General features: G+C 34.9%; 1 protein-coding gene and 1 long non-coding RNA gene across 2 annotated transcripts; one reads left to right on the top strand and one right to left on the bottom strand.

Moving 5' to 3' along the window:
- The first annotated feature begins 1,141 nt into the window (after positions 1-1,141).
- LOC117335146 lies at positions 1,142-12,349 on the top strand. The gene is made up of 3 exons (XR_004534297.1): positions 1,142-1,293; positions 11,160-11,327; positions 12,171-12,349. It is a non-coding gene; the product is annotated as an uncharacterized LOC117335146 (long non-coding RNA).
- A 2,977-nt stretch (positions 12,350-15,326) lies between these two features.
- Positions 15,327-22,296, bottom strand: LOC117333935 (GPI ethanolamine phosphate transferase 3-like). The gene is given in 7 exon segments (XM_033893353.1): positions 15,327-16,241; positions 16,514-16,893; positions 18,194-18,388; positions 18,391-19,780; positions 20,236-20,388; positions 20,930-21,095; positions 21,453-22,296. Coding segments are annotated over 7 exon segments (3,243 nt in total). The 5' UTR covers positions 22,208-22,296; the 3' UTR covers positions 15,327-16,037.
- Positions 22,297-22,484: the final 188 nt, after the last annotated feature.

Raw genomic sequence — 22,484 nt, 5'->3', positions numbered from 1 at the left:
CTGAACGCAGGCGATAGCGGCCGCTATATTTAGATCAAAGTCCATATATATTTATTATAAGATTTAGTGACTCTGATTATAATTTGGAAGATTCCTGGATCAGCGCTGTAAATGGTAGTTTGGCTATAATTATCATACAGTTAAGGAATTCCAACTGCCAACAGTTCGTTGAGCAAATGATTTCTTCACGTTCAGTCTGCTTCTTGATTTATCCAGGCCGAGTGATTGTCCCCACTGGGTTCTTTATCCTGTTTTATCGTCAAAGGTCCTTGTGATGCTTGTTGCATTATAGCCCCCCTTCAAGATTAAATAAAACAACCATGTTTCCCCCTAATATGCCTTTATAACATAGCTAACAATGAAACCAACAGGGACAGAATACAAACTATATGTATCAGTTGTATGATAAGCGTGATGATTTCGACCCCCAACTCCCATTTTTAATTTTATGATCGACATTATAATTTAATTAAAAAATCGTCTTCCTAATATAAAAATGCGATATAAAGTAATACGTGTTTGATGTGTGTTGATATGCCCACTCCGGGTTTGACTCGGAAACAGAAGACGCTTATTCTAATGGAGCATCTGGTCTTATTAACTTTGAATTTTTTTTTGTCCTTATTTGATTGATTTTGAGTCAGTTTTAGGCTATGGTTTCGTTATTATGTCGGTATTCTTTGTTGTTTTACCTTACCTTATAATGTTTCTGCCCACAGAACCTAATAGTTCTCCCTCCCGACTGGTCTTTAGTCCACATTATAGTCTGGCATAAGCGAGTGTTTTTTTTATCTGGTTTGTTGTGTCTGCTTTGGTTACGTTTTCGGGAAGACTGTCCCATGTGCCCACTATTCTATAGAAATTGTGATTCCAAATGTCTCTGGTACAATGCTGTTTTGTTAATTTCAGTGAGCCCCCCTGTGTTACTGGTCGTGTTCAGTTTTACCAAATGAGATAATAGGCCTACTTTAATAGTCGTATATTCCCATATAGTCTTCAAAACTTGTATCATGTCCCCAAGCATTCTCCTGAATGTCAATGCCTGCAATTTGTTTTAGGGCGCTGCTAATATGTTTGATTTTATCTGATATTATTCAAATAAGTACAATTTCATGTTAGTCTAGCGAACCGAATGCGCCTATACCAGTCATTGTCTTTCACACGCTTAAAAAGCAAGATGTCGTCAACACCTCGACTACCGGTGCCCACCAGCCGAAATGCAACGCTTGGGCGAATCAGGACGATGCTTGGATATCTTACAAGCAAAAGGGGGAAATTTATGACACTCCACAGGTAAATATTCTCCTTGTATCTGTGATATACCCTACATCTTCACTATACTTGGAAAAGTTTCAACTTCCGACCTTGATCTAGGTCAAACGACCAAAGGATTGTTCAACTTAACTTCAAGAGTGTTTCTGTTTCCATACAATACAGAGGCAGTTATCATAAAGAGACGTTACAGTTTTGCGATAAAAAAAAAAAAAATACCGTAATGTATTTGAATCTGCATCGTTCAACTGTTTCTTCATTTTCTGAATCGTCAGTGCCTTGAGTAATATCGATGCTAATGGTAATGAAGAGTTTTATTGATGTAAAAGGATTGTTATTTCGCCTGTTGTTTTTCATCTGATATGGCTATATCTAGAAAAAAAAATGTGTGGAGAGTTCATTATATTTTTGGATTAGGCTTTAATTGTTTATTCACTATAATTTTTATCTGTTTGGGTGGCTGCTGTGCTGTACATGGGCTAGAGACTGGGAACTCAAAAATCGCAAATCACAATCCAACCCTAGTTTTCCATTATCCCCAATATACAAGATGTTAGTTTAAAGATTTTTGTTGTTGTGGGCAACATCATCTGACATTCAATATGTCTAATGAGGTAGCACTTGCTATCTTCAAACAATTTAGCAGAATCAAAAGTGTTTGAATTAAATTCAAAAGTATATTTCACATCTCATAGGTAAAAATATAGCATATAGTTATAGTTATTTTCCAGTACAGGAACAAAATAAGTTCCTCTACACTGGACTCTCTTAGTATTCTACAATTTGTGTTTAAAGTTCATTTCTAGTTATGGTTGCCTTGTAATCATATAAAATGTCCTGAGTTTTCCATATTTCATCTAATCTATTTTTGAAAGTGTTTATATTTTGAGCAGTTACAACTTCTTCCGGGAGACTGTTCCATATTTTTACAGTTCTAATGGCGAAGGTTTTTTTTTTTTGTATTTATTTTATTTTTCAAGTTTTTTTTCAGCATAGTAAAAACATAAATATAACACATACACTTACACTCGCACATATTCATAATCACATCACATATATGATATCATCATTATCATCGATATCATCATCATAGTTCATTATATTATTCTTTTCATGCTACACATTCAATTCCTTTACACACATTAATTCTTAAATATTTAACATACAATGTAGTGACCACACCTATACCTACAGTGTACATCATCACGATCATCATCATGAGAATCATCATCATCACCATCATCGATCATCATCATCATCCACTCATTATATCACAATCAACATATATATATACTATACAATAAGTTACAAGTTACAATAATTATCTCACATAGTGATCATCATCGATCATCATCATCATCATCATCATCCACTCAATATATCACAATCAACATATATATATACTATACAATAAGTTACAATACAAGTTACAATAATTATCTCACATAGTGATCATCATCATCATCATCATCGATCATCATCATCATCATCATCATCATCATCATCATCCACTCAATATATCACAATCAACATATATATACTATACAATAAATTACATGCAATAATTATCTCACATAGTGATAATCATCATCATCATCATCACTCGATATATCACCATTTTCATTTCATGCTATACAATATTCAGTTACATACACTAACTATGTCAGAAATAGTGACCAAAAACACTATCATCATCACACATACATCATCATCATCATCATCATCATCATCATCATGCAACATAATCATATATATTTGTTATGATATCATCAACATCATCCTATATCCTTATTATCATTTTCCTCATATATATTCATTATGATATCGTCATCATTACATATATATATAATTAGTAAAATAACAAAATCATCATCATCCACACATTTACATTATGACAGTATATCATCAACATACACACATTCTCCATACCCTCACAAAAATCATCACATCCATTCCACAACAAAAAAAAACAACGGGAGAGAGAGAGAGAGAGAGAGCAAGAGAGAGAGAAGATAGACCGGGCTAGAAATGAGACTTACCAAACAAATATGTCAAATAAAACCGTAAAAAATAATTGTCATAGATATTTATCTTACATAGCTATATCAATTGAATCTAGGGTCTCCAGGGAAAGTAAGTAGAGAAACAGAAAAAAAAAAAGAAGAATAGGATATAATACACTGGACACCATATATCAATTCAGAAAAAACTGTCTGCCAATTCTAATAATTTTCCCCACTTTCTCCATTCTTTGTCAAAGTTCTGCTGTACCTGGTCACCTTGGCTATTAGCAATATATTTTTGAATGATATAGAAATCTTTAATAGAATTAATCAGAGCATGTGGACTTAATGTTTTATGTAGACACCTTGTCTTGTATATATAAAACTTAATCATAATCAAAATTTCATTATCCAGTCTATTTGTTGTAATATTCATATTTTTTACAAAAACACCAAAAAGGAAACTTTTTTTGTTAAATTGGAAAGGAATAAAGAGAGCATCAAGTAGTGTTTCTACACTTTGCAAAAATCTTTGTGTTTCTCGACATTCCCATAAAATATGAATAATCGTTTCTCGCTCTAAATTACATAGATTACATATTGGACTATTCACCAGGCCTATTTTAAACATGAGAGCATTTGTTGTTAGTATATGTTGAACTATTCTGTATTGAAACCATTGTAGTTTTGTGTTTTTTGTAACCCTAAAAGGAGTTCCATAAATGTCTGACCAATTCAATTCACCATCTTCAAAAACTTCCTCCCATTTTCTCCTACCTCTAGAAATAATACTATTTTTAACCATCAGATTATATAAATCCTTAGTCCCTTTCACACTTTTCAGGAGTAGTAATATATTATTAGGAATGATTGGGTAGACTATTAACTGTTTTTCAAAGTTCATCTTTGCTAAGTATGTTCTGACAGCAGCAATCACACCCTGATATTGGAGAAAGTTAGTGTTTATTTGGTAGATCTCAGTAAATTCTTGAAATGAATAGAAAGTGCTCGTACTGTGATTTTTTACCAGATCATTAACTATTGTTACTCCTCTATTGTACCAAACTTTGTAAAAAATCGTTTTTTTCCCAATAACTAAATTTCTATTATACCATAATTATGGCATGGTCAGTATGAGGCTTTCCTGTTTTTCCCTTACCATATCCGAATTATTGAACCGTATCCATGCTTTAAACACATCCTTCCAAAACTTGTTTTTACATTTATTCTGACATTCCTGAATATAACCACTGCCACAATTAGATAGCTTATGTAAGTCTGAGTGTGTCTTAAAAATAGCTTGCCACTTGCATGTTTTCTTATATAACCTTCTCACCCAACCTAATTTCAATGAGTCTATAAACAATCTTACATTTACCATTTTAAGACCCCCTTCATAATAATTCTGGGTTGCGACATCTCTCTTTATTTTGTCAGCCCTACTGTTCCATAAAAATGTGAAAAGAATTGAGTTAAGCTCCTGCAGAATTAATTCATCAGGGTTTGGCAAGGAAATAAACAGATGATTAAACTGTGATAATAAAAGAGATTTTATCAAAGTTATTCTCCCAAGAGGTGTAAGTGATCTTCTAGTCCATGTCTTAATAAGCATTTTCAGTTTAATTAACTTTTTATCAAAATTTAACTTGGGAATCTCATGAAGGTTCACACTAAAATCAATTCCTAGCAGTGTAAATCTATGTCTTCCCCATTGTAAGTTTAATTCTGGCAAAAAAATATCATTACTATAAATTTTACTCCCTATCCAGACAACCTGCGTTTTATCAACATTAAGTTTCAAACCAGAGATATTTGCAAATGTATTCAACTCAATAATAGATTCTTTTAAAGACCTTTCGGATCCATCCAGTATAAGAGTGGTGTCATCAGCATACTGAGAAATGAGAATGGGACAACTATCTAACTCAATACCCTTTATCTTATTATTATTTCTAAACCTAATACCAAGTATTTCAACACACAGAATGAAAATATAGGGGGCGATTGGGTCACCCTGACGACAGCCTCTTTTAATATGAAAAAATGCAGATAGATTACCCCCCTGATTTACAGTTGCTTTAACATCAGTGTGAAATAACTTAACCCAATTTCTAATTTCTGGACCAAAATTAAAATAATTCAAAACTTTGTCAATAAATTTCCAAGAAATTGAATCAAACGCCTTCTCAAAATCTATCATTAGTAACATACCTGGAATGTCTTTTTCTTCAGCATACTGCATGATATCATAAACAAGTCTCGTATTTTCTCCAATATAGCGACCCGAAAGAAATCCTGTCTGATCTTCACCAATTATTTTATCTAAAACTTTTCTAATTCTTCCTGCTATACACCCTGAAGCTATTTTATAAATTATATTCAATAATGTAATGGGTCGCCAATTTTTTAAGAAGTGCCTAGGCTTATCTCCCTTGGGAATACAGGTAATGATTCCTTGTCTTTGTGTTACAGATAGCAAACCTTTATTATATCCAAAATTAATTGATCTAACAATGAAAACTCCTAACTGTTTCCAAAAGCATTTAAAAAATTCAACTGTAAAACCATCTGTACCTGGACTCTTATTATTTTTCATGTTTTTTAAAGTTTTTGCTGCCTCTTCTACAGAAATTAACCCTTCTAGATGTTCAGCTTCATTTAAATCTAATTTTGGAACTTCAAACTTATCTAAGAATTCTGTTAACTCAATATCATCTATTTCATAACTGTCATCATACAATTTTTCATAAAAAGAGCGAATCTCATCAAGAATATCATCTTGCTGTGTTATCATAACATTATACTTTTTCTCTATCTTTGGTATTATCTTAGAGGTAAAATTCCTATTCTCCAGATTAAAAAAATATTTTGTTGGCTTTTCACCTTCTTCCTGCCATCTTGCCCTAGATCTTATAACACTTCCTTTAATTTTTTCAACTCTTATGCTTTCTAACTCTTTTTTCTTACCCTCTAATTCTTCAATGTCTACCTGTTCTTGCTCTTCCATGCTTTGTATTGTTTTCTTAAGAATGTCCTCATTTCTATTCTGCTGTTTCCTTCTAAAAGATGAGTATGATATGCTTTTCCCCCTAATTTCCATAAGCAATGTTTCAAGAAAAAGTTGATCATCAATTACAAATTCAATCTCTGTATCTGGAATATTTATTATATCATTTTTGTTATAAACTGGAAGACAGTATTGCCTTTTTGTATCTAGAATAACATTTTTAACTAACTGAAGATATTCTTCATTATAGAGCAGTGAAGAATTGAATTTCCACAGTCCCTTTCCTCTTTTGAATTCATTAAATTTTAAATTAAGCAACGGGAATGAGTGATCAGACCTATATCCTGCTTCAATAGTTGCATTAGTTACACTTGGTAACAAATTGTCTGATATCAAATAAAAATCTAATCGGGCCTGTTTTAGTGGGTTTTTCTTTCTCCAGGTATACCTTCTAGTTTCTGAATGTAGTTCTCTATAAATATCAACAAGAGAGTAACTTTCAATAATTTCCATAACTTTTTCTCTTGCTTTCTGGTTATTTACATTTTTATAGTTGTCATAGTCTAGCTCTGGATTTATAACAAGATTGAAATCCCCACATATAATGTATTTATCATTGCCAAAATCCTCTATAGTGTTTGCTAATAAATCATAAAAACTAGGTGTGTCTGTGTTTGGGCCATACAATGTAATCAAAGTAATTCTTGAGCCATCTAGTACAATGTCAAGTGCTAAAAAATTTCCCGTTGAGTCTTTCTTTTCTTTATTGACCTTAATTTCAAAATTATTATTAATTAAAATAGCTACCCCTCTTGAATTGGATTTAAATGAGTTAAAATGACAGTCAAAGCCCCATTCGTTTCTAATAAGATTATGATTTTCCTCAGTAAAGTGTGTCTTGCAGGCAATAAATACAGTACTTCTTGGCTTTTAAATAGGAGAAAACGTCCCTTCTTTTTATTCTATCCCCAAGACCCTGACAATTTACAGACAAGATAGATACACCATCCATTACGTTATATTCTCTTCTACAAGTAGTATGATTTCTAGCCCATCTATAGAACACAGAGGTGAAGAGAGAAAGACAAGTGTAGAAAAAGAGTAAAAAGTCATATCAAAATGGCCAAAGTCAAGTCCTACTGTTACTCACGTACACACACTATCAATATTCAACTGCACGCACCATGCGGTCAGGCGGAAACAATGTAAACCGGAAGTAGTATACTAACATTTGATACAGAACATTGTAAATATTTTCCGGATATAGATTATAATATATAAAAAATAAAATGGTTTCCGTCCGGAAAGCCCAGTCTTCAAAAACATTATATAACTTATGGTAACATATTTACATGAGTTCTTATTTCATGGTTCTAGAAAGAGATTACTCACATGTATAAAAATGAAGGAGTTACTGAAAATTGACTTACCGGTTGACAAGAATTGTTCCCACATTATCCAGTTATTACATAATTCCATTACGAAAAAAATGAGAACACTGACATATTAGGAAAAGCACAAAAAAACAAACATCCAAGTTTCAGCAAATGTCCGATCGATTAACCAGAGAAAATGTTAATCTCCGGTGGTACTATAGAGGTACCTATAGTCCATTATTAATCAGATATATCCATATACGTATCAACTGGTTAGATGTTTCCAAAAATGAAATGAAAATCAGTCAAAAAGTCCCGTCCTGAAATTGCTGTCATCTGCTAAGTACTGATCTGTCAACTCAGTGTCATATCTCAGTCTACGTTTCTTTTCATTCGCTAACACAACAAAAAGTTTTCCGTCCACGCTATATGTATGCTTAACACTTTTAAGTCTGTACGCTTCTTTCAGAATTTCCTGGTTTCTTCTCGTCAAGTCTTCAAAAACCACTTGTCTCTTTCCTCTCAATTTCCGTCGATTGTTAAGAATCTCAGTTTTTTTTCTTCTGTGCGTTAATTTACAAATGACAGTGCGTGGCTTATCTCTGCTATATCGTCCCAATCGATGGGCAATGTCTATGTCCTTTTCCTCTAATTTCACGTCTAGAGAATCTCTCACAAAAGTAACAATTTTCCCCACACATTCTTCCACCGATTCCCGTTCGTTGGTGTCGTCTAGTCCTACAATACGGATGGAGTTCTTTCGCCCCTGCTGCTCCAGGTCATTCAGTTTATAATCCAGCGAGGCGTTGAATTTCTCAGAATCTCTCAAACGATTTACTAATGTATCCACCTTGGTCTTCAAGATATCGTTTTCTTTCTCCAGATCGAAAATTCTTCCTTCTAGTTGTTCAACTAAAACACGGTTTTCCTCCCTGATATCATCCCTTAGTCTTTCCAACTTTCTGTCCATCATTTTGTCCATATCTGTCTTGGTCACCAGAGACGATATCATAGTAAAAAGTTCATCAATCCTGTCCTTTTTTACCGGTTCTGTCAAGATATCCAGAGGTCTGCTTTTAGTACCCGTCTTTCCGCTACCTACACTGGACCTGTGTCCCGGCATGATTATAGAATGTAAATGTTCAATTCCAAGTTACGAATACAGGTAGCACACGTGCAGGAAAGGTATACACACAATAACGCGAGTGAACAGTAGTCACTACTGGTGGTCAGTCCATTGTCCTTAGTGTCGTTACCTAAAACAACATTTTCTTCAAAACTTCTTCCGAAAAAGTCCTGTGATTAGGTTTCAATAAATCACCGAGCTATTGTATGCCAAAAAGAATCATCCTATTTTAAGGAGAAAATAGTAAAATCTAACAAAATTACGGAGCTCACGAATCGTCGATCTGACCAGGTCCAGTGCTGACCTTGACCGAAGGTTTTGCTTCTCAGCGTTGTCCTTGATTGTTGCGGAAATAGCATTTTTGAATTTCCTCGGCCGCTGTGCCGTTTTGCCATGTCCTTCCATAGTTTTATGAAGCCGCAAGATTCTTTGTCATATATGCCGCTTAACATTTTGTAGACTTCGATCATATCTCCTCTAGCCCGTCTGTATGATATTGTTGGAAGTTTTAATTTCTTAAGCCTTTCTGTATATGATAGGTCGCTCATTCCTGGTAAACATTTGTTTGCTCGTCGTTGTACTGACCCTAATCTATCAATATCTTTTGCCTTTCACGGAGCCCAAACCGAACTAGCGTAATCCAGCTGTGATCGTACCAAACTCTTGTATAACAAAAGGAAAGGAAACTGAATGTTCTTCTTAAAAGTCCAAAAATTTGGTTAGCCTTTTTAACTTTCTCGCTGATGTGGTTTTCAAAGGTAAGTTCTGTATCTACCGTTACACCAGTATCCTTTTCCTTGTCTGTTTTTATCAGGTTGTTTCCTAGCAATTCATATGATACCGTTGTTGTTTCCATATTTTGTTGTGCGCGTCCGATATGCATATGTTTGCATTTTTCCGGATGCATTTTTAAAAGCCAATTCCATGTGTTGCTCCAGGTGCTCATCGTGTCCAGGTCCCGCTGTAAAGTACGTTCATCCTCTTTTTTTGTTATAACTTTAAAAATCTTGGTGTCATCGGCAAACATGTATAAATCGGAGTTTACTATTTCTGGAAGATCGTTGATAAATATCACGAACAGTAGAGGGCCAAGCACAGATCCCTGGGGAATACCTGACATACGTCTGTCCATTCTGAATTCACATCTTGTATAGATACGCGTTGCTTCCTTCCGCTCAAAAAAACTAATATCCATTGTATGATTTCATCCGAAATTCCGTATGCACGTAATTTGTTTACCAGGCGCCTATGAGGAACGGTATCAAAAGCTTTTTGATAATCCATGTATATACAGTCTACACAAAAGCCTTTATCAATCGCCTCAGTCCATTTATCTAGAACTTCTAGCAGTTGAAGTGATGTAGATCTTCCTGATATAAAGCCGTATTGCCTCGAAGAAAATAGATTGTTTGCCCGCATGAAGTTATTCATGTGATCTCGCACTATTGTTTCCATTACCTTGCAGACGACAGATGTCAAACTGACAGGCCTATAGTTTCCTGCAACGCATTTGTCTCCCTTCTTGTGTACAGTAAATTTCTGCTGAAATTTCAAAGAATTGCAGTTTAAATGTAAATTACCACAATATCATCCAAATGTGTGACCCCCAGTGCTGTTTTAAACCTGAATTGAGAAATGGCAGCCATATGGCACATCACATTCAGTCATTGTGGATTTATCTGGAATTGGCAGAAATGAGAAAAGTCGAGTTTAGAGTTTAAAGTTAATAAAAGGGGGTTTTAAACTGCATTTTTAGTTTTAGAAAATTCTAAATTATTTAAATTGAAGAAACATATGTGTGTGGCTCACAGGCTCTAATGCTGAGCTCTATACACAGTATAGTCTATACACCATATATTGCAGACACTAAATAAAAATACTGACCAAGAACAGGTAATGGGTCATTATTTTAATATTTTTGGAGCCAGTTACTGTAACTCTGGTTTAGTTACAAAATAAAACTCCTTGCCTGCTTCTATCTGGGCCAACAAGATCCAGGGCTTTTTCTCACTGGTTTGGGATGGGGCCTTTTTGTCTCATTTTTGGAAGAAAATTGGTGAGTTGTGAAAGATTTTTCCAGGAGTACACTGCAAATTTTGGGAATTTGGCTTAAATAATTTCGAATGGGAATGGGGCTCATTAATGGCCCCCAAAAGCCCCCAGAAAAAGCCCCGAGATCTAGAGTGATTAATATAAATTGATACAGCTTGTTTTGCAGTCGTTGTAAAATAGATATATAAAGTTTATAGATCAATACTGGAATAAATCAGAATAAATGCAAGACTTCAATGTATATTATATATACATATATGTATCATTTCAGTATTGTTGGTGTTTTAAATATTTGTAAGGGTGTTGTTTTTTTCTACTCACAGTTCTGGAGCTGGAATAACATTTGGTGGAACAGCTCTAGCAATGGTTATTTTCCTATTTAATTTCAAACCAATCCTAGGTCGGATTCCCTACGTCAAACAAAGTTACGAATTACCTCCTGCGGAACCCAAAAAGTAAAAATGATGTGAAAGGATTACATTCAAAACAAGGTATTTAATGTTTTTATTAGACCATGTATAAATTAAATATTTCTTTCTTAATGTAGATAGAGTTCTACATAATCCAGTCAATTATAATGTGTGCATGCTTATAAATACTATTTTTTTTCACGTCTGTCAAATTCGGGTATTATGGTGGGGCATCATCTGTCCAGAGTAAACTTTTCATTGTCTGGAGATCTATACTTTTTTTAGTGACTCACTTTTAAACTACATTTGTTAACCAATTTCTTTGAAATGTGGTATGCTTTGTAATCATGATCAGATGTACATTAGTGTTTTCCTCGTGAGGCATATTCACTTGATTCCACAATTTTTGCAGAAGTTATTTCCCTTTGTTCATTTCTAGTATTTGAATCCTCTCCCGAGATTTTATCCTAGTTTTCTACTGATTTATTTGAAACTTGGTAGGCTTTATAATCATATAACATTTAACCTTTTTTTCATAAGATGCAAATTGGTCCCCTTTGTTAATTTCAGTATTTGATTTTTTCGATGGATCGCTTTGAAACTTGGTAGTCTTTATCATGTTGTTTTCCTGAACATTTTTTTAGTTAAAAGTTACAAAATATAATATGTAAGCAATTTGCTAAACACCTGCTAGAACTTGTACCCTAAAATACATAGTTGTGTGTAATTTTATGTCCCTTTTTATACATCGTAGTAGCTATAGCATGGCATGATCATTTTATATTGTAAATCAATTGAAAGCTTGGCATTTTGCAATAAAATGTATTTCTGGCATTGTTCATTGTGCTTTTACTGCAGCTTAAATGAGTGAAGAACATAGGCAATAAATGAATTAAAAACATGTCATCTTTTTGTGTTTTGCAGAATTGTGTTACCAACTTACTATGGAATTCAGTCTGGAGGAGGACAGGTTTTACTTAATGGATTGTAGAACATCATAGAGAAATCCCTGAAAGTTTCTCAACTCTGGAACTGTTTTGTGAATTGTTTTCAATTTAAATTAAATTTAGGATAAAAGTGTATTAAAAGTGTCATGTTTAATACATTGTCTTGTTGGATATCTTACTTTTCACTGCTTTATAAAAGATGTGTACCAGAGATGGTGGTGGTAATTTTGAACGTGGGTCAAGGTCATTGATTTATTTGACATGCCTTTCATCAAAGTATGCTGAAACAGAAATATCGCTCCAGACTTCTTGGTTATTTTCTGAACCCACAAGCATAATGAAAAAGATGTTCAGCAATCAAATGAAAAAGGATCTCCAAAAAAATCAAGATATCCCAGAGGGATCTTTGTGCCCACCATTGAATGATACATATCGGTCAAATGATTATGAAAGACTCATTTTTTCTCTTCTTTTCCCTTCTTTCACAACATTTAATAAATTTATATAACACAATATGGCAGGAGTAACCTGAAATTGTCAAAGTCCAAGATGACCGCCTGTCAACCATATTGTTTTCTGATCAGTCCCAAAATGCCATATGCACAACTAGCATCCAAGGGGAACTTGCATATGAAAGATGAGAAATATCTTTAGGACTTTCTTAGAAATAGCGATAACAAACTTCAGTTGTCAAAAACCAAGATCAGGGACCTAGGGGAACTTGCATATGAAATTTGAGAAAGATCCCTTTAGTACCTTCTGGGAAATAGTGATAACAAACTTCAATTGTCAAAATCCAAGATTAAAGACCAAGGGGAACTTTCATATGAAATTTGGGAAAGATCCTTTAGTGCCTTCTGAGAAATAGCAATAACAATCTTCTTTTGTCAAAATCCAAGATGGCCACCTATTACAACTGGCAATAATTCTATAAGTTACAGTATTATAATTACCATTTTCAAACTCGTCCAAGATCTTGTAGATATATGGATACGAGCAAAGTGTCCTCAAACTTGGTTGATATTTGCATGAGTCATTGTGTTTAGCAAGGTCCAATAATAATTTATTACAATGGTAAATAACTCTGTAAGTCATTGTTGATAAATTTCCATTTTGGAACTCGTCTGAGATCTTGTCAATACATATATGAATGCATACAAGTTTCATCAAATTTGGTTGATATTTACTCAGGTTATCATGTTCACAAGATAATTGTTGACAGACGGACAGACGCCTAACGCCACGGTATGGCATAAGCTCACTTTGGTCCTTTGTACGAGGCGAGCTAAATATACTGCTTACATATGATATTTGAGAAAGTTCCCTTCACTACTTTCTGGAAATAGTGAAACCAAGTAACAATCTTCAATTGTCAAAATCCAAGATGGCTGCCTGTCGGCCATGTTGTTTTCCAATCGATCCCAAAATGTAAAATGCATAACTTAAGCTTGGAACCGACGGAAAGTTACATATGAAATCTGACAAAAAGATCCCTTCAGTACTTTCCGAGAAAAAGCAATAACAACCTTCAATTGTCAAAATCAAAGAAGGCTGTCTATCAGCCATGTTGTTTTTCCGATCAGTCCCAAAATGTTATATTCATAAATAGGGACCAAGGGGAACTTTGTTCCCTTCAGTACTTTCTGAGAATTAGCGATAAATAGAATTGTTTACGTAAGAACAGACCACAGGTGCAGGGCAATTTGAATAACCCACTATTATATTGCCATGATATATGAAGTGACTTGGTAGCTTGACAAGCTACAACTTATGTAAAAAGATATGACTCGCTTATATTCAACCACTGCACATTGCTTTAATACTTCTGATTGGCTTTGACAGCCTAAGTTTCTTCATTTATTTCAAAAAATTATTTCCCAAAATTTGTAAGAAAACTCCAAGTAAAATATTTGATGCTCAGAATGAACCAGAATGCAGGAAATTACATCCAAAATTCTAAACATTTTCCATGGTTGGGGATTCAAGGGCTTGGTCCCCAATCCACCAGAAGGACTACACTTATGGCTGGATGCATAAGACAGTCCGGGCTGCCTCATTTCAAAACCTGGGAGCCCAGTGGTCTGTCGGGAGGATGAAGTTAGTGTCAATACCTGATAGTGCTTGCTAGGAATAGCTTTTCAGGGCCAGATTTTAAAGACAAAGTCAAAATTACTATACATAGAAAAGCAGTTAATACACAATATTTTGGTTTGTGTTAAACTCAATTTAGAGACACATTTAACATTGAAAGGTCCATTCTGACGTGTCAGTATTCTAGTTATTCAACATTGGTCGTCATTGGTTTTGGAGTATAACCTACATTTTCTTGGTCCAAATGCTTCCGATTGGCTGAGGCTGTTAAGGCCATAACCTCTGTTGTATTGGCCCGACATTCCGAGTTCTGATTTGTTATCACAGTTCCATTTTTAAAATACAAATGTATTATTAAAGTTTTATGTTCTTGATAAGTTACCACAGAATCTCTATGATGTGACCATTTGGGCTGTATCATATGATTGGTGGTAAATGATATTTGTAAAATTATTAACAAGTTACAAATATTTCCTAGATCTAAAGTGATCACTGTTGATCTTGTTTGACTACTACACTGGTGTGTAGGGTCAGGCATACAGCAGGACCCTTAAGCTTGTCAGCGGCAGTTTTCTAGTTAGTGCATGACTAATTTTAATCAATTAAAACATAAATAAGTGTATCATGGTTTATCAATATAAATCTTTGAGTGCAACTCCAGAATGTGATGGCCTAATCCCACAGGGACATTGATGTCCAAAATCATTACCCTAGCACAAGGTAATGTGTGTATGCTTTTCAACACTTTCACCAAGTTGTTGTCAGCATAAAAAGTCTAAGTCCAACATGTCAATGAGCAGGTTTTCCCCTCCAAGAATCTTTTAGTTTGACTGCAGGTGGGGATAGTTTAACCCTGCAGGGACCCTAATACCAAATTAAATATTTATATGCCTTTCAACACTAGTACTTGCACCAACATGTTAATATTAGGGGAAAAAAACACCAATGCGGGGGTGACAATACTAGCTCTCCCTCTTATTCAAAGAGATGAATTAAAAAGGACTTCTATGTGAATATATTTAACACAAACGCAGTATTTGTGTCAAAATATAAAAATATTTTAATACAAATAATTGGTCAATTATTTTCCTTAAGCACAACAATGTCTTTCTAATATTTCAGACTCTTTGAGGGATGTCTAAAAATGAATTTGAATTACATAGCTTGAAATTAGCATCAAAATACAACATACAAATGTATACAATTTACAGAAACTGCATATAACTCCATTGAATAGCACCAGATTATTCAATAAGCTTCACTGTTTGAATATATAGCGACTGGTCATGGAAACTGATAACCTTACACAAGTCAATGTATAAGTATATAATCTATTAAGCATGTTCCATAATTTTGATATGTCACGACACTTCAGGCAAGTGAAATAGTAAATTATTTAACACATCTAATAAATTCCGTACATTGACTCATGTGTAAGATAGATTGACCTCACATGACTCATATTTATGAGAAGTGAAAAACTCTAAAATTTATTTTCCACAAGACTGGCTGATTTTGATTCAAACAGTTTTAAAAAGTTTTCCACCACCAAAACAAGCATGTGACATCGTCACAATGTCATTTATTTATGACATCACAATAATGTTAATATCTATGACATGACAGAACATCCAAGTTGAATTGATTTTCCAGATCGACATGAGTATATTGTTCAAATGTTTAACTTGAGTCTCAAGTTGGATATCCCTGCAGTCCGATCTATCTGTAGAACACTAATGGATGCTGAATAGACTTAGTCTTTGTTCTGTTTAGATTCCAGGACTTTTAACCAAGATGTGAGGGTTTGATTGAGTCTCATAATAAATAGGAACATGAATAAGCACATTCCCAACACTGTGAAACAGGACACAGCCTCGAACACAAAACGAGGAGCAAAAATCTTCCACACCATCAGATGTCTGCGATGAAGTCCTGCCGCACACACTGCTCCCAGTACCTGAATAAGAGAAAGATAATCAAAATTTAATCAGGTTTAAATAAAAACTTGTTCATGATACTATGTATGGATATGATAAATTACACCCATCCCCAGTGACTATCACCGCCGGCATTCAGTTCACTGAGCCATCCAGGCAGAATATAAGGCTACCAAAGCATGATTGATTAGATTGACATCAATGTATCAAACAGTTGAGAGTTCTCAATTTATTTCTGTGTAACCAACTGATTTCCAGCCACTAAATGATCACAATCATTCCACCAACCTACCTTGACACCACTTAGAAGTGTTAGACATGAAAACAGTTGAAACATCCTCTTCTTTAACAAATCCTCATCTTCAAACAAAGCAAAGTCTCCCTTGGATGTTCTGTCCACCTCCACATTGGTCATCAGGGCAGTGAAGGTACTCTTGACCATTGGCCAGAACACCCACAGTGGTGCAAGGACCCCGAGAAGGACATGTGCAGCGAAGGTGTTGAGATATATCAGAGCAGCAGGGAGGGCGTAGTTCTGGAAGTCTCCATGGAAGCCAACAAAGGCTGCCTCAAACCTGATGGCGGGGACAGTGGCCTGGTGTCCACTTGTGTAGAAATAGAAACTGGATAAGATGGTATGGAACACCACTGCACCTACCAAATCCCATGTCGCTGTAAAAACAAAAAAATCATTCTTAATAATGTGTTCCAGTATTAAATAATTACAATTTATTCTTCATGGTTTAGATCCTAGAAACTGACATCAACACCAAATGAATTTAATAACAATCATTTTAATATATATATGAGATGAAACTGTTAAATTGTTCCTTTCATTTCCATCGTTAAATTCAAGAGTTTCGCCCTTATATATATCCTCTCTACATAGTGATGCAAATTTAAAATCAATCATCGGTTATACTTGGAAACGTCTTCTGATAATCAGTTACATAACTGATCTCCTATAAAATAAATAATCTAATTTAATTTTTAAAGCCAAACTTTTCTAAACTAGGATTCACTTATGAATACAATGTGTTAACAATCACCATCTTTATTATTTATTCTAAGTAGGCAGTGGAACTTGTTTAATCTAAAACATCATCAATCAACTGATCTATCATGGAAATTTACAATTGATTATTGGATCATTTCATGTTAAGGGATTAGTTAATTATATCAGATCATCATCCTATATCTACACCTGAAACATGATGGAAATTGACCACTGCATCCTCCATTCTTGTTATCATTTGAGCTCTTGGTAAACTTAAGAGGGTAATAACATTTGTAACAGATTTGAGAGTAGTCCCCTCTACAATCTTCAAAAGGACATGTATTCAGCCTAGAGATTAGTCTGCTTTTTGCATCTTGAACTATTGAAACCTATTCTGTCATGACATATTCCAAGGATGCAGACAAGATATCTGTATGGAAAGCAGAAATATTGAAAATGGAAAGATATACTTCTGATGATTTTGGAAAGGAATTCATGGCTTATATTTGAGACTGGCTTATTGTCTTGGTGCTTTATTTGCTGGTTAAGTGTGGCCATATTTTCATTAATTTTTTTTAGCAATACAGAGTTGTCTCCAATACCATGATTTTCCAAGCTAAGATTCATCACACCTACACAAATCATGATTCCTGTATAAATATGCAGTGTAGTGTGAATAATTCAAAAGTGTAATTTTGTAATCAATTTGTGTCAAATGTCAATTGACAAATCATGTGACTATTATATACCATAACAGTCTCATTATTGGCATTGTACAAACCAGGACTACAGATTTAGAAAGCTGAATAACTTATTTTCTAGGTTGTCTTATTTTCAAGATACTTTTCCCTGCAAGAAATTCCCTGTCTTATTTTCAAGATTTTAGGTTCTTGTCAGACTAGTACAGTCTGAAAATGTTTTTATTACATCACATCAGCTTCTGTTAAGTTATTTACAAAGAAAATAAAAAATTACCATTTTGAACCTCCTTTGTAGAGGTGACCAGGTATGCTGTATACAACTCCAGGGCAAAGAACGTGGTCAGTGTAAGTAAGAACATGCTTGGGGCCACTCCATCCCCTAGCAACATGGTCAGTAGAACGGTAACTATGGCAGCCAGGCCAATGATGGAGGCTGAGAACACGGTGGCCAAGCCGTACACCATCGGTGGTTGCTCCTCTTGTGGTGAAGATTCTGTCTGACCTTGTTGTAGAGCTGAGGAATGATGTTACCATCTCTGTTTTGGATGTTGTATGAATTCTTGTTTTGTTGAATCATGTGGATGGTCAGCGGTTTGATCACAACGGTGACTAGAGATATCCCAGTGATGATGTACACAGACTTAGGCAGGAAAGTCTGCTGCCACACAGGGAGGGAGTCCAGGACTTTCTGTGGCAGGGCATACAGCGCCCAATGTAGGCCGCAGCAGCATGTACTTACAGGCAGCAAGTATCGGATACACACAACACTTCCAGACAATCCATTGAGGTTACCGAATTGGAAGAGAAGCTTCCTGGTAAGAAATACAGTCAAAACTAGGCACCCAACACTGAAAAAATATCGTATGTTACGCAGATGTTCTAAATTGTCTACAAGGCCAGAGAGTGGACGCAAGAACAAAGACAACTCACAGGTATGTTGTTCTTCCCTACAGGCCTTAAAGTTCATGGCCAGTCGAAGGCATGCACAAATAACAGTTGTAATAGCAATCGCCAACATACCTGGATGAGTTAATATCAACATGATGTCGAACGGTTTTTGTTTTTTATGTTTCTGTTTTGAATCATTTGGACCGGTGTCATGCTTTTTTAAAGTTCGAGATATGACTTTAATACAGTAAATTACTATCAAAGTTTGAGCAAGGAAAAGAAGTATTGCATCTTCATAAACAACAAAACTGTTGCTGAAAAATGAAACAAAACAGATGAGGCACACAACAGCATTACAAATAAATGTCATCCATGGAAAATGTTTCTCTTTCTTCTCGTTTATCATGAGATCAGAGATCAATGTTGGCTTTTTTGGCGAAAACTGAACATTTACGATAATGAGTACGACGATGTTGACAAATCCCAACAAAAACACCATGAATGAACTGAGGGTCTCTCCCACGAAGAAGCAGTGAAAGGCTGCATACACGATGTACACCATACAGAACAGAATGACAACGATCACTGTGCTTGGTACTTCAAACTTCTTCCAAAACGACAGCTGAACAAAGTAAAGATTAATTAGGATTGTAAGAAACAAGGAAATGATCCCGATGGAGATGGAGACGAGGTCAAACTTGGCCCAGATACCCTGACAAATAGTCTTGACCTGTGAAGTGTAGGAGTCGTACACTTGTTGGAGTTCCTCTAACTGTCGAACCATGTGTTGGTTCTCGCCTGATTTCACCATGGCAGTGACTAGAGCCTGAAGGTTGTGTTCTGCTGTGTTTAACATGTTGTCCAGCTCATAGTACTTTTTGATCGGGAAGTCTGTGGATACTTGGGCGTACGCTTGCAGATACCGACTGATCTGGATAGCATTCAGACGCAGGGCCTTCACAGCATGAAATACCTACAACAATAAAGTATCATTTGGACGCTATGTATTTAATAGTGATCTTTATTTTTGTATGGGGTTAAGTATACTTTTATGTAAGGCTGTATTAATGTTTCATATGTTTGATATTTTGTCTAAAATATGTGTATTTGTCCACGAGAGATTTTATATACAATATGCCTGAGTGAGATTTTATGTATATACCTGTGAGAGATTGTATGTACATTGTATATACTTGTGTGAGATTTTGTTTATTAACTTGTGTGAGATTTTGTGTATTTAACTGTATGGGATGAGATTTGTGTATTTATTTGTGTGAGATGAAATCTGTGTTTTTACTTGATTGAGATGATATTTGTTAGTATACTTGTGTGAGATTTATGTATTTACTTGTGTGAGATGAGAATTTGCGTATTTTCCTGTGTGAGATAAGATTTGTGTATTTACTTGTGCGAAATTCTATATTTTACCTGCTTGAGTTTACTGGTACTGGTTGCCCACCATGGACAGTGGTTAAAGAGGTCGGTGATGATTCTCCCCAAGTTTGAGAAAGGAATTGGAACTCCCATCAACAGGGCCAGTGTGGGCACAAAGTCTGTCTGGGATATGGTCTCATAAATGTCCTACAGTAAACATATTATCAAGATCAAATCGCTAATATAGATTTCTTTTTTTGTTTGACATACAACTGCAAACAAAATAATAAGATCAAACCTTGAAAACAGTATTCTGTTTAGTTTGCAATTCTTAGCAAACAATGCACATCAATGCTATTCTAATACATTGTCCTCAATCCACTGTTGTTAGCTTGATGCAGTTTATGGTTATTTGCTAATTTTTGGACACTTGAAAAACTATAATTGTTCTACTTTTTGAATAACAATTTTTCATATTTTTCTCCACTACAAATACTACTTCAAAACTCCCTTTATTTATCTAGTTATCCCATTTTCAGAAAGAAGTATGGTATAATGTGACCAGGTGAACTGTCTGCTGCTGGTGTAACATCAACGTAATGATAATTCAGTGAAGTAGCACCCCTGAATGTGGACACCATATTCATATATGACCTCCATGTAGCTATCACAAATACTCAAAAAAATTCATATAGGATTATAGGATTGTAGGATTAATGTGTATGGTATCAGGTTATGTGAAACATACTGTCTTAGAAGATGTGGAAGGGGAGGTTATCTGTGCAGGGCTGTATATGAATAATCCTGCCTCCAGCTCATCACTGCTGTCACCACCATGGTCACCAGTTGCTGTCATACCGTGGTCGCCCATCACAAACAAGATAGTGTCGTCCTTCATACGACTGGTTATGTTGCTAAAGTAAAGATCAGTTGAAAACACTTTACATTTAGACAGATACAGAATACATGTAAGCTGATAAACAAGTAAAAATTCTATTATGCACGATTGAAAATTAAATACAGATACAGACATATGTACATCTTGTAATGTTTCACTTAGACAGTTGCAAGAAAATAAAATAATAACATCCTTGCAGGAAAATGTTTTGATTTTCAAAACCAAAAAGTTCATCTTTTCTTATATATACTCTACTTAAAAATACCTCACTTTTTCCTAAGTGTAATGTGTTTATGACTTCGCATTTCTTGACTATTCTAGTAACTTGATATTTGAATTTACTTCAACAACCAGAATCGTTTTTGCTTTATACCTGATAACCTCATTCATCTGCGTTAACTTCTCCGCCATAGCTGGATGGTCCGGTCCATAGCGATGACCGCAGTGATCAACACCAAGGAAATGAGCGATTGTCACTGTCCAGTCCTTTTTATTCAGCTGGCTATATAAATGCTTCAAGATGCCATTATCAACGGTATGAAGATCTTTAACATTAAAAGATGGAAATGGGTACGCCTTCTGAAATCTCCCGGGAAACAGGCTCATCCAGGTATCATCTCCCAGAAACTTGATGACCTTCCCTTGTTTTACCATCTGGTCAATTACATTGTCTTCTTTTATCTCAGAACTTGCAAAATTTGCTCCAGCATCAACAAATGTCGGCAGACTCCCTGTTGTTAATCCTTTCAGTCTTTGAAATGTTGTTGTCGGTGGGTCGGCAATAAATTTGTACAATTTGGAATTTGCGGGTTTGCCCTTCAGTAAATTTTTGATAATTGGGAGTTTATTTTTATAAGGAATATCTTTTTCTAATGTGTGTTCATATTTCATAAAGTCAAATCTCAGTGCATCTATTACTACAATGATGGCTTTGTTGAAGCGACTGTGCATCCAGCATCCTTGCTTACCGTGCTGGTCGGTGGATGAAGAGAAGTCCACAATACAAGAACTGTTTTGGTCCACAACAACTCTTTTCAAGAGAAAACCTTTGGCGAAAATCAACAGACTGCATGTATACATACATACAAGAAAGATTAGAAGTAAGAAATATTTGATAAATAGCCCCATTTTCTTTTTCTTCAGTTCATCTACACTGCTACATGATCAACTTCTACTGTCATATCTTTTACGGATAACATTTTAACCGGCAAAATCCGTTTCAGTATTACAAGGCTATATCCGGATCCTGCAATATCTAAAAAAAAACCCCACTAAACATTATTGTCCGTATTATTTGAAACGCGCCACAAAAATATTTATCGTGGATTGATGTGACGTAATATTCGAAAATATCATGCGTTGTAGGCCTAGAAAATTTACAGTATATATTTTTTGTCCAAATTTC

This window comes from Pecten maximus, chromosome 9 (genome assembly GCF_902652985.1).
Source record: "Pecten maximus chromosome 9, xPecMax1.1, whole genome shotgun sequence".
NCBI lineage: Eukaryota > Metazoa > Mollusca > Bivalvia > Pectinida > Pectinidae > Pecten > Pecten maximus.
Note: the sequence above shows the minus strand (reverse complement) of the source record. Positions and strands in the feature narration are given on the sequence as shown.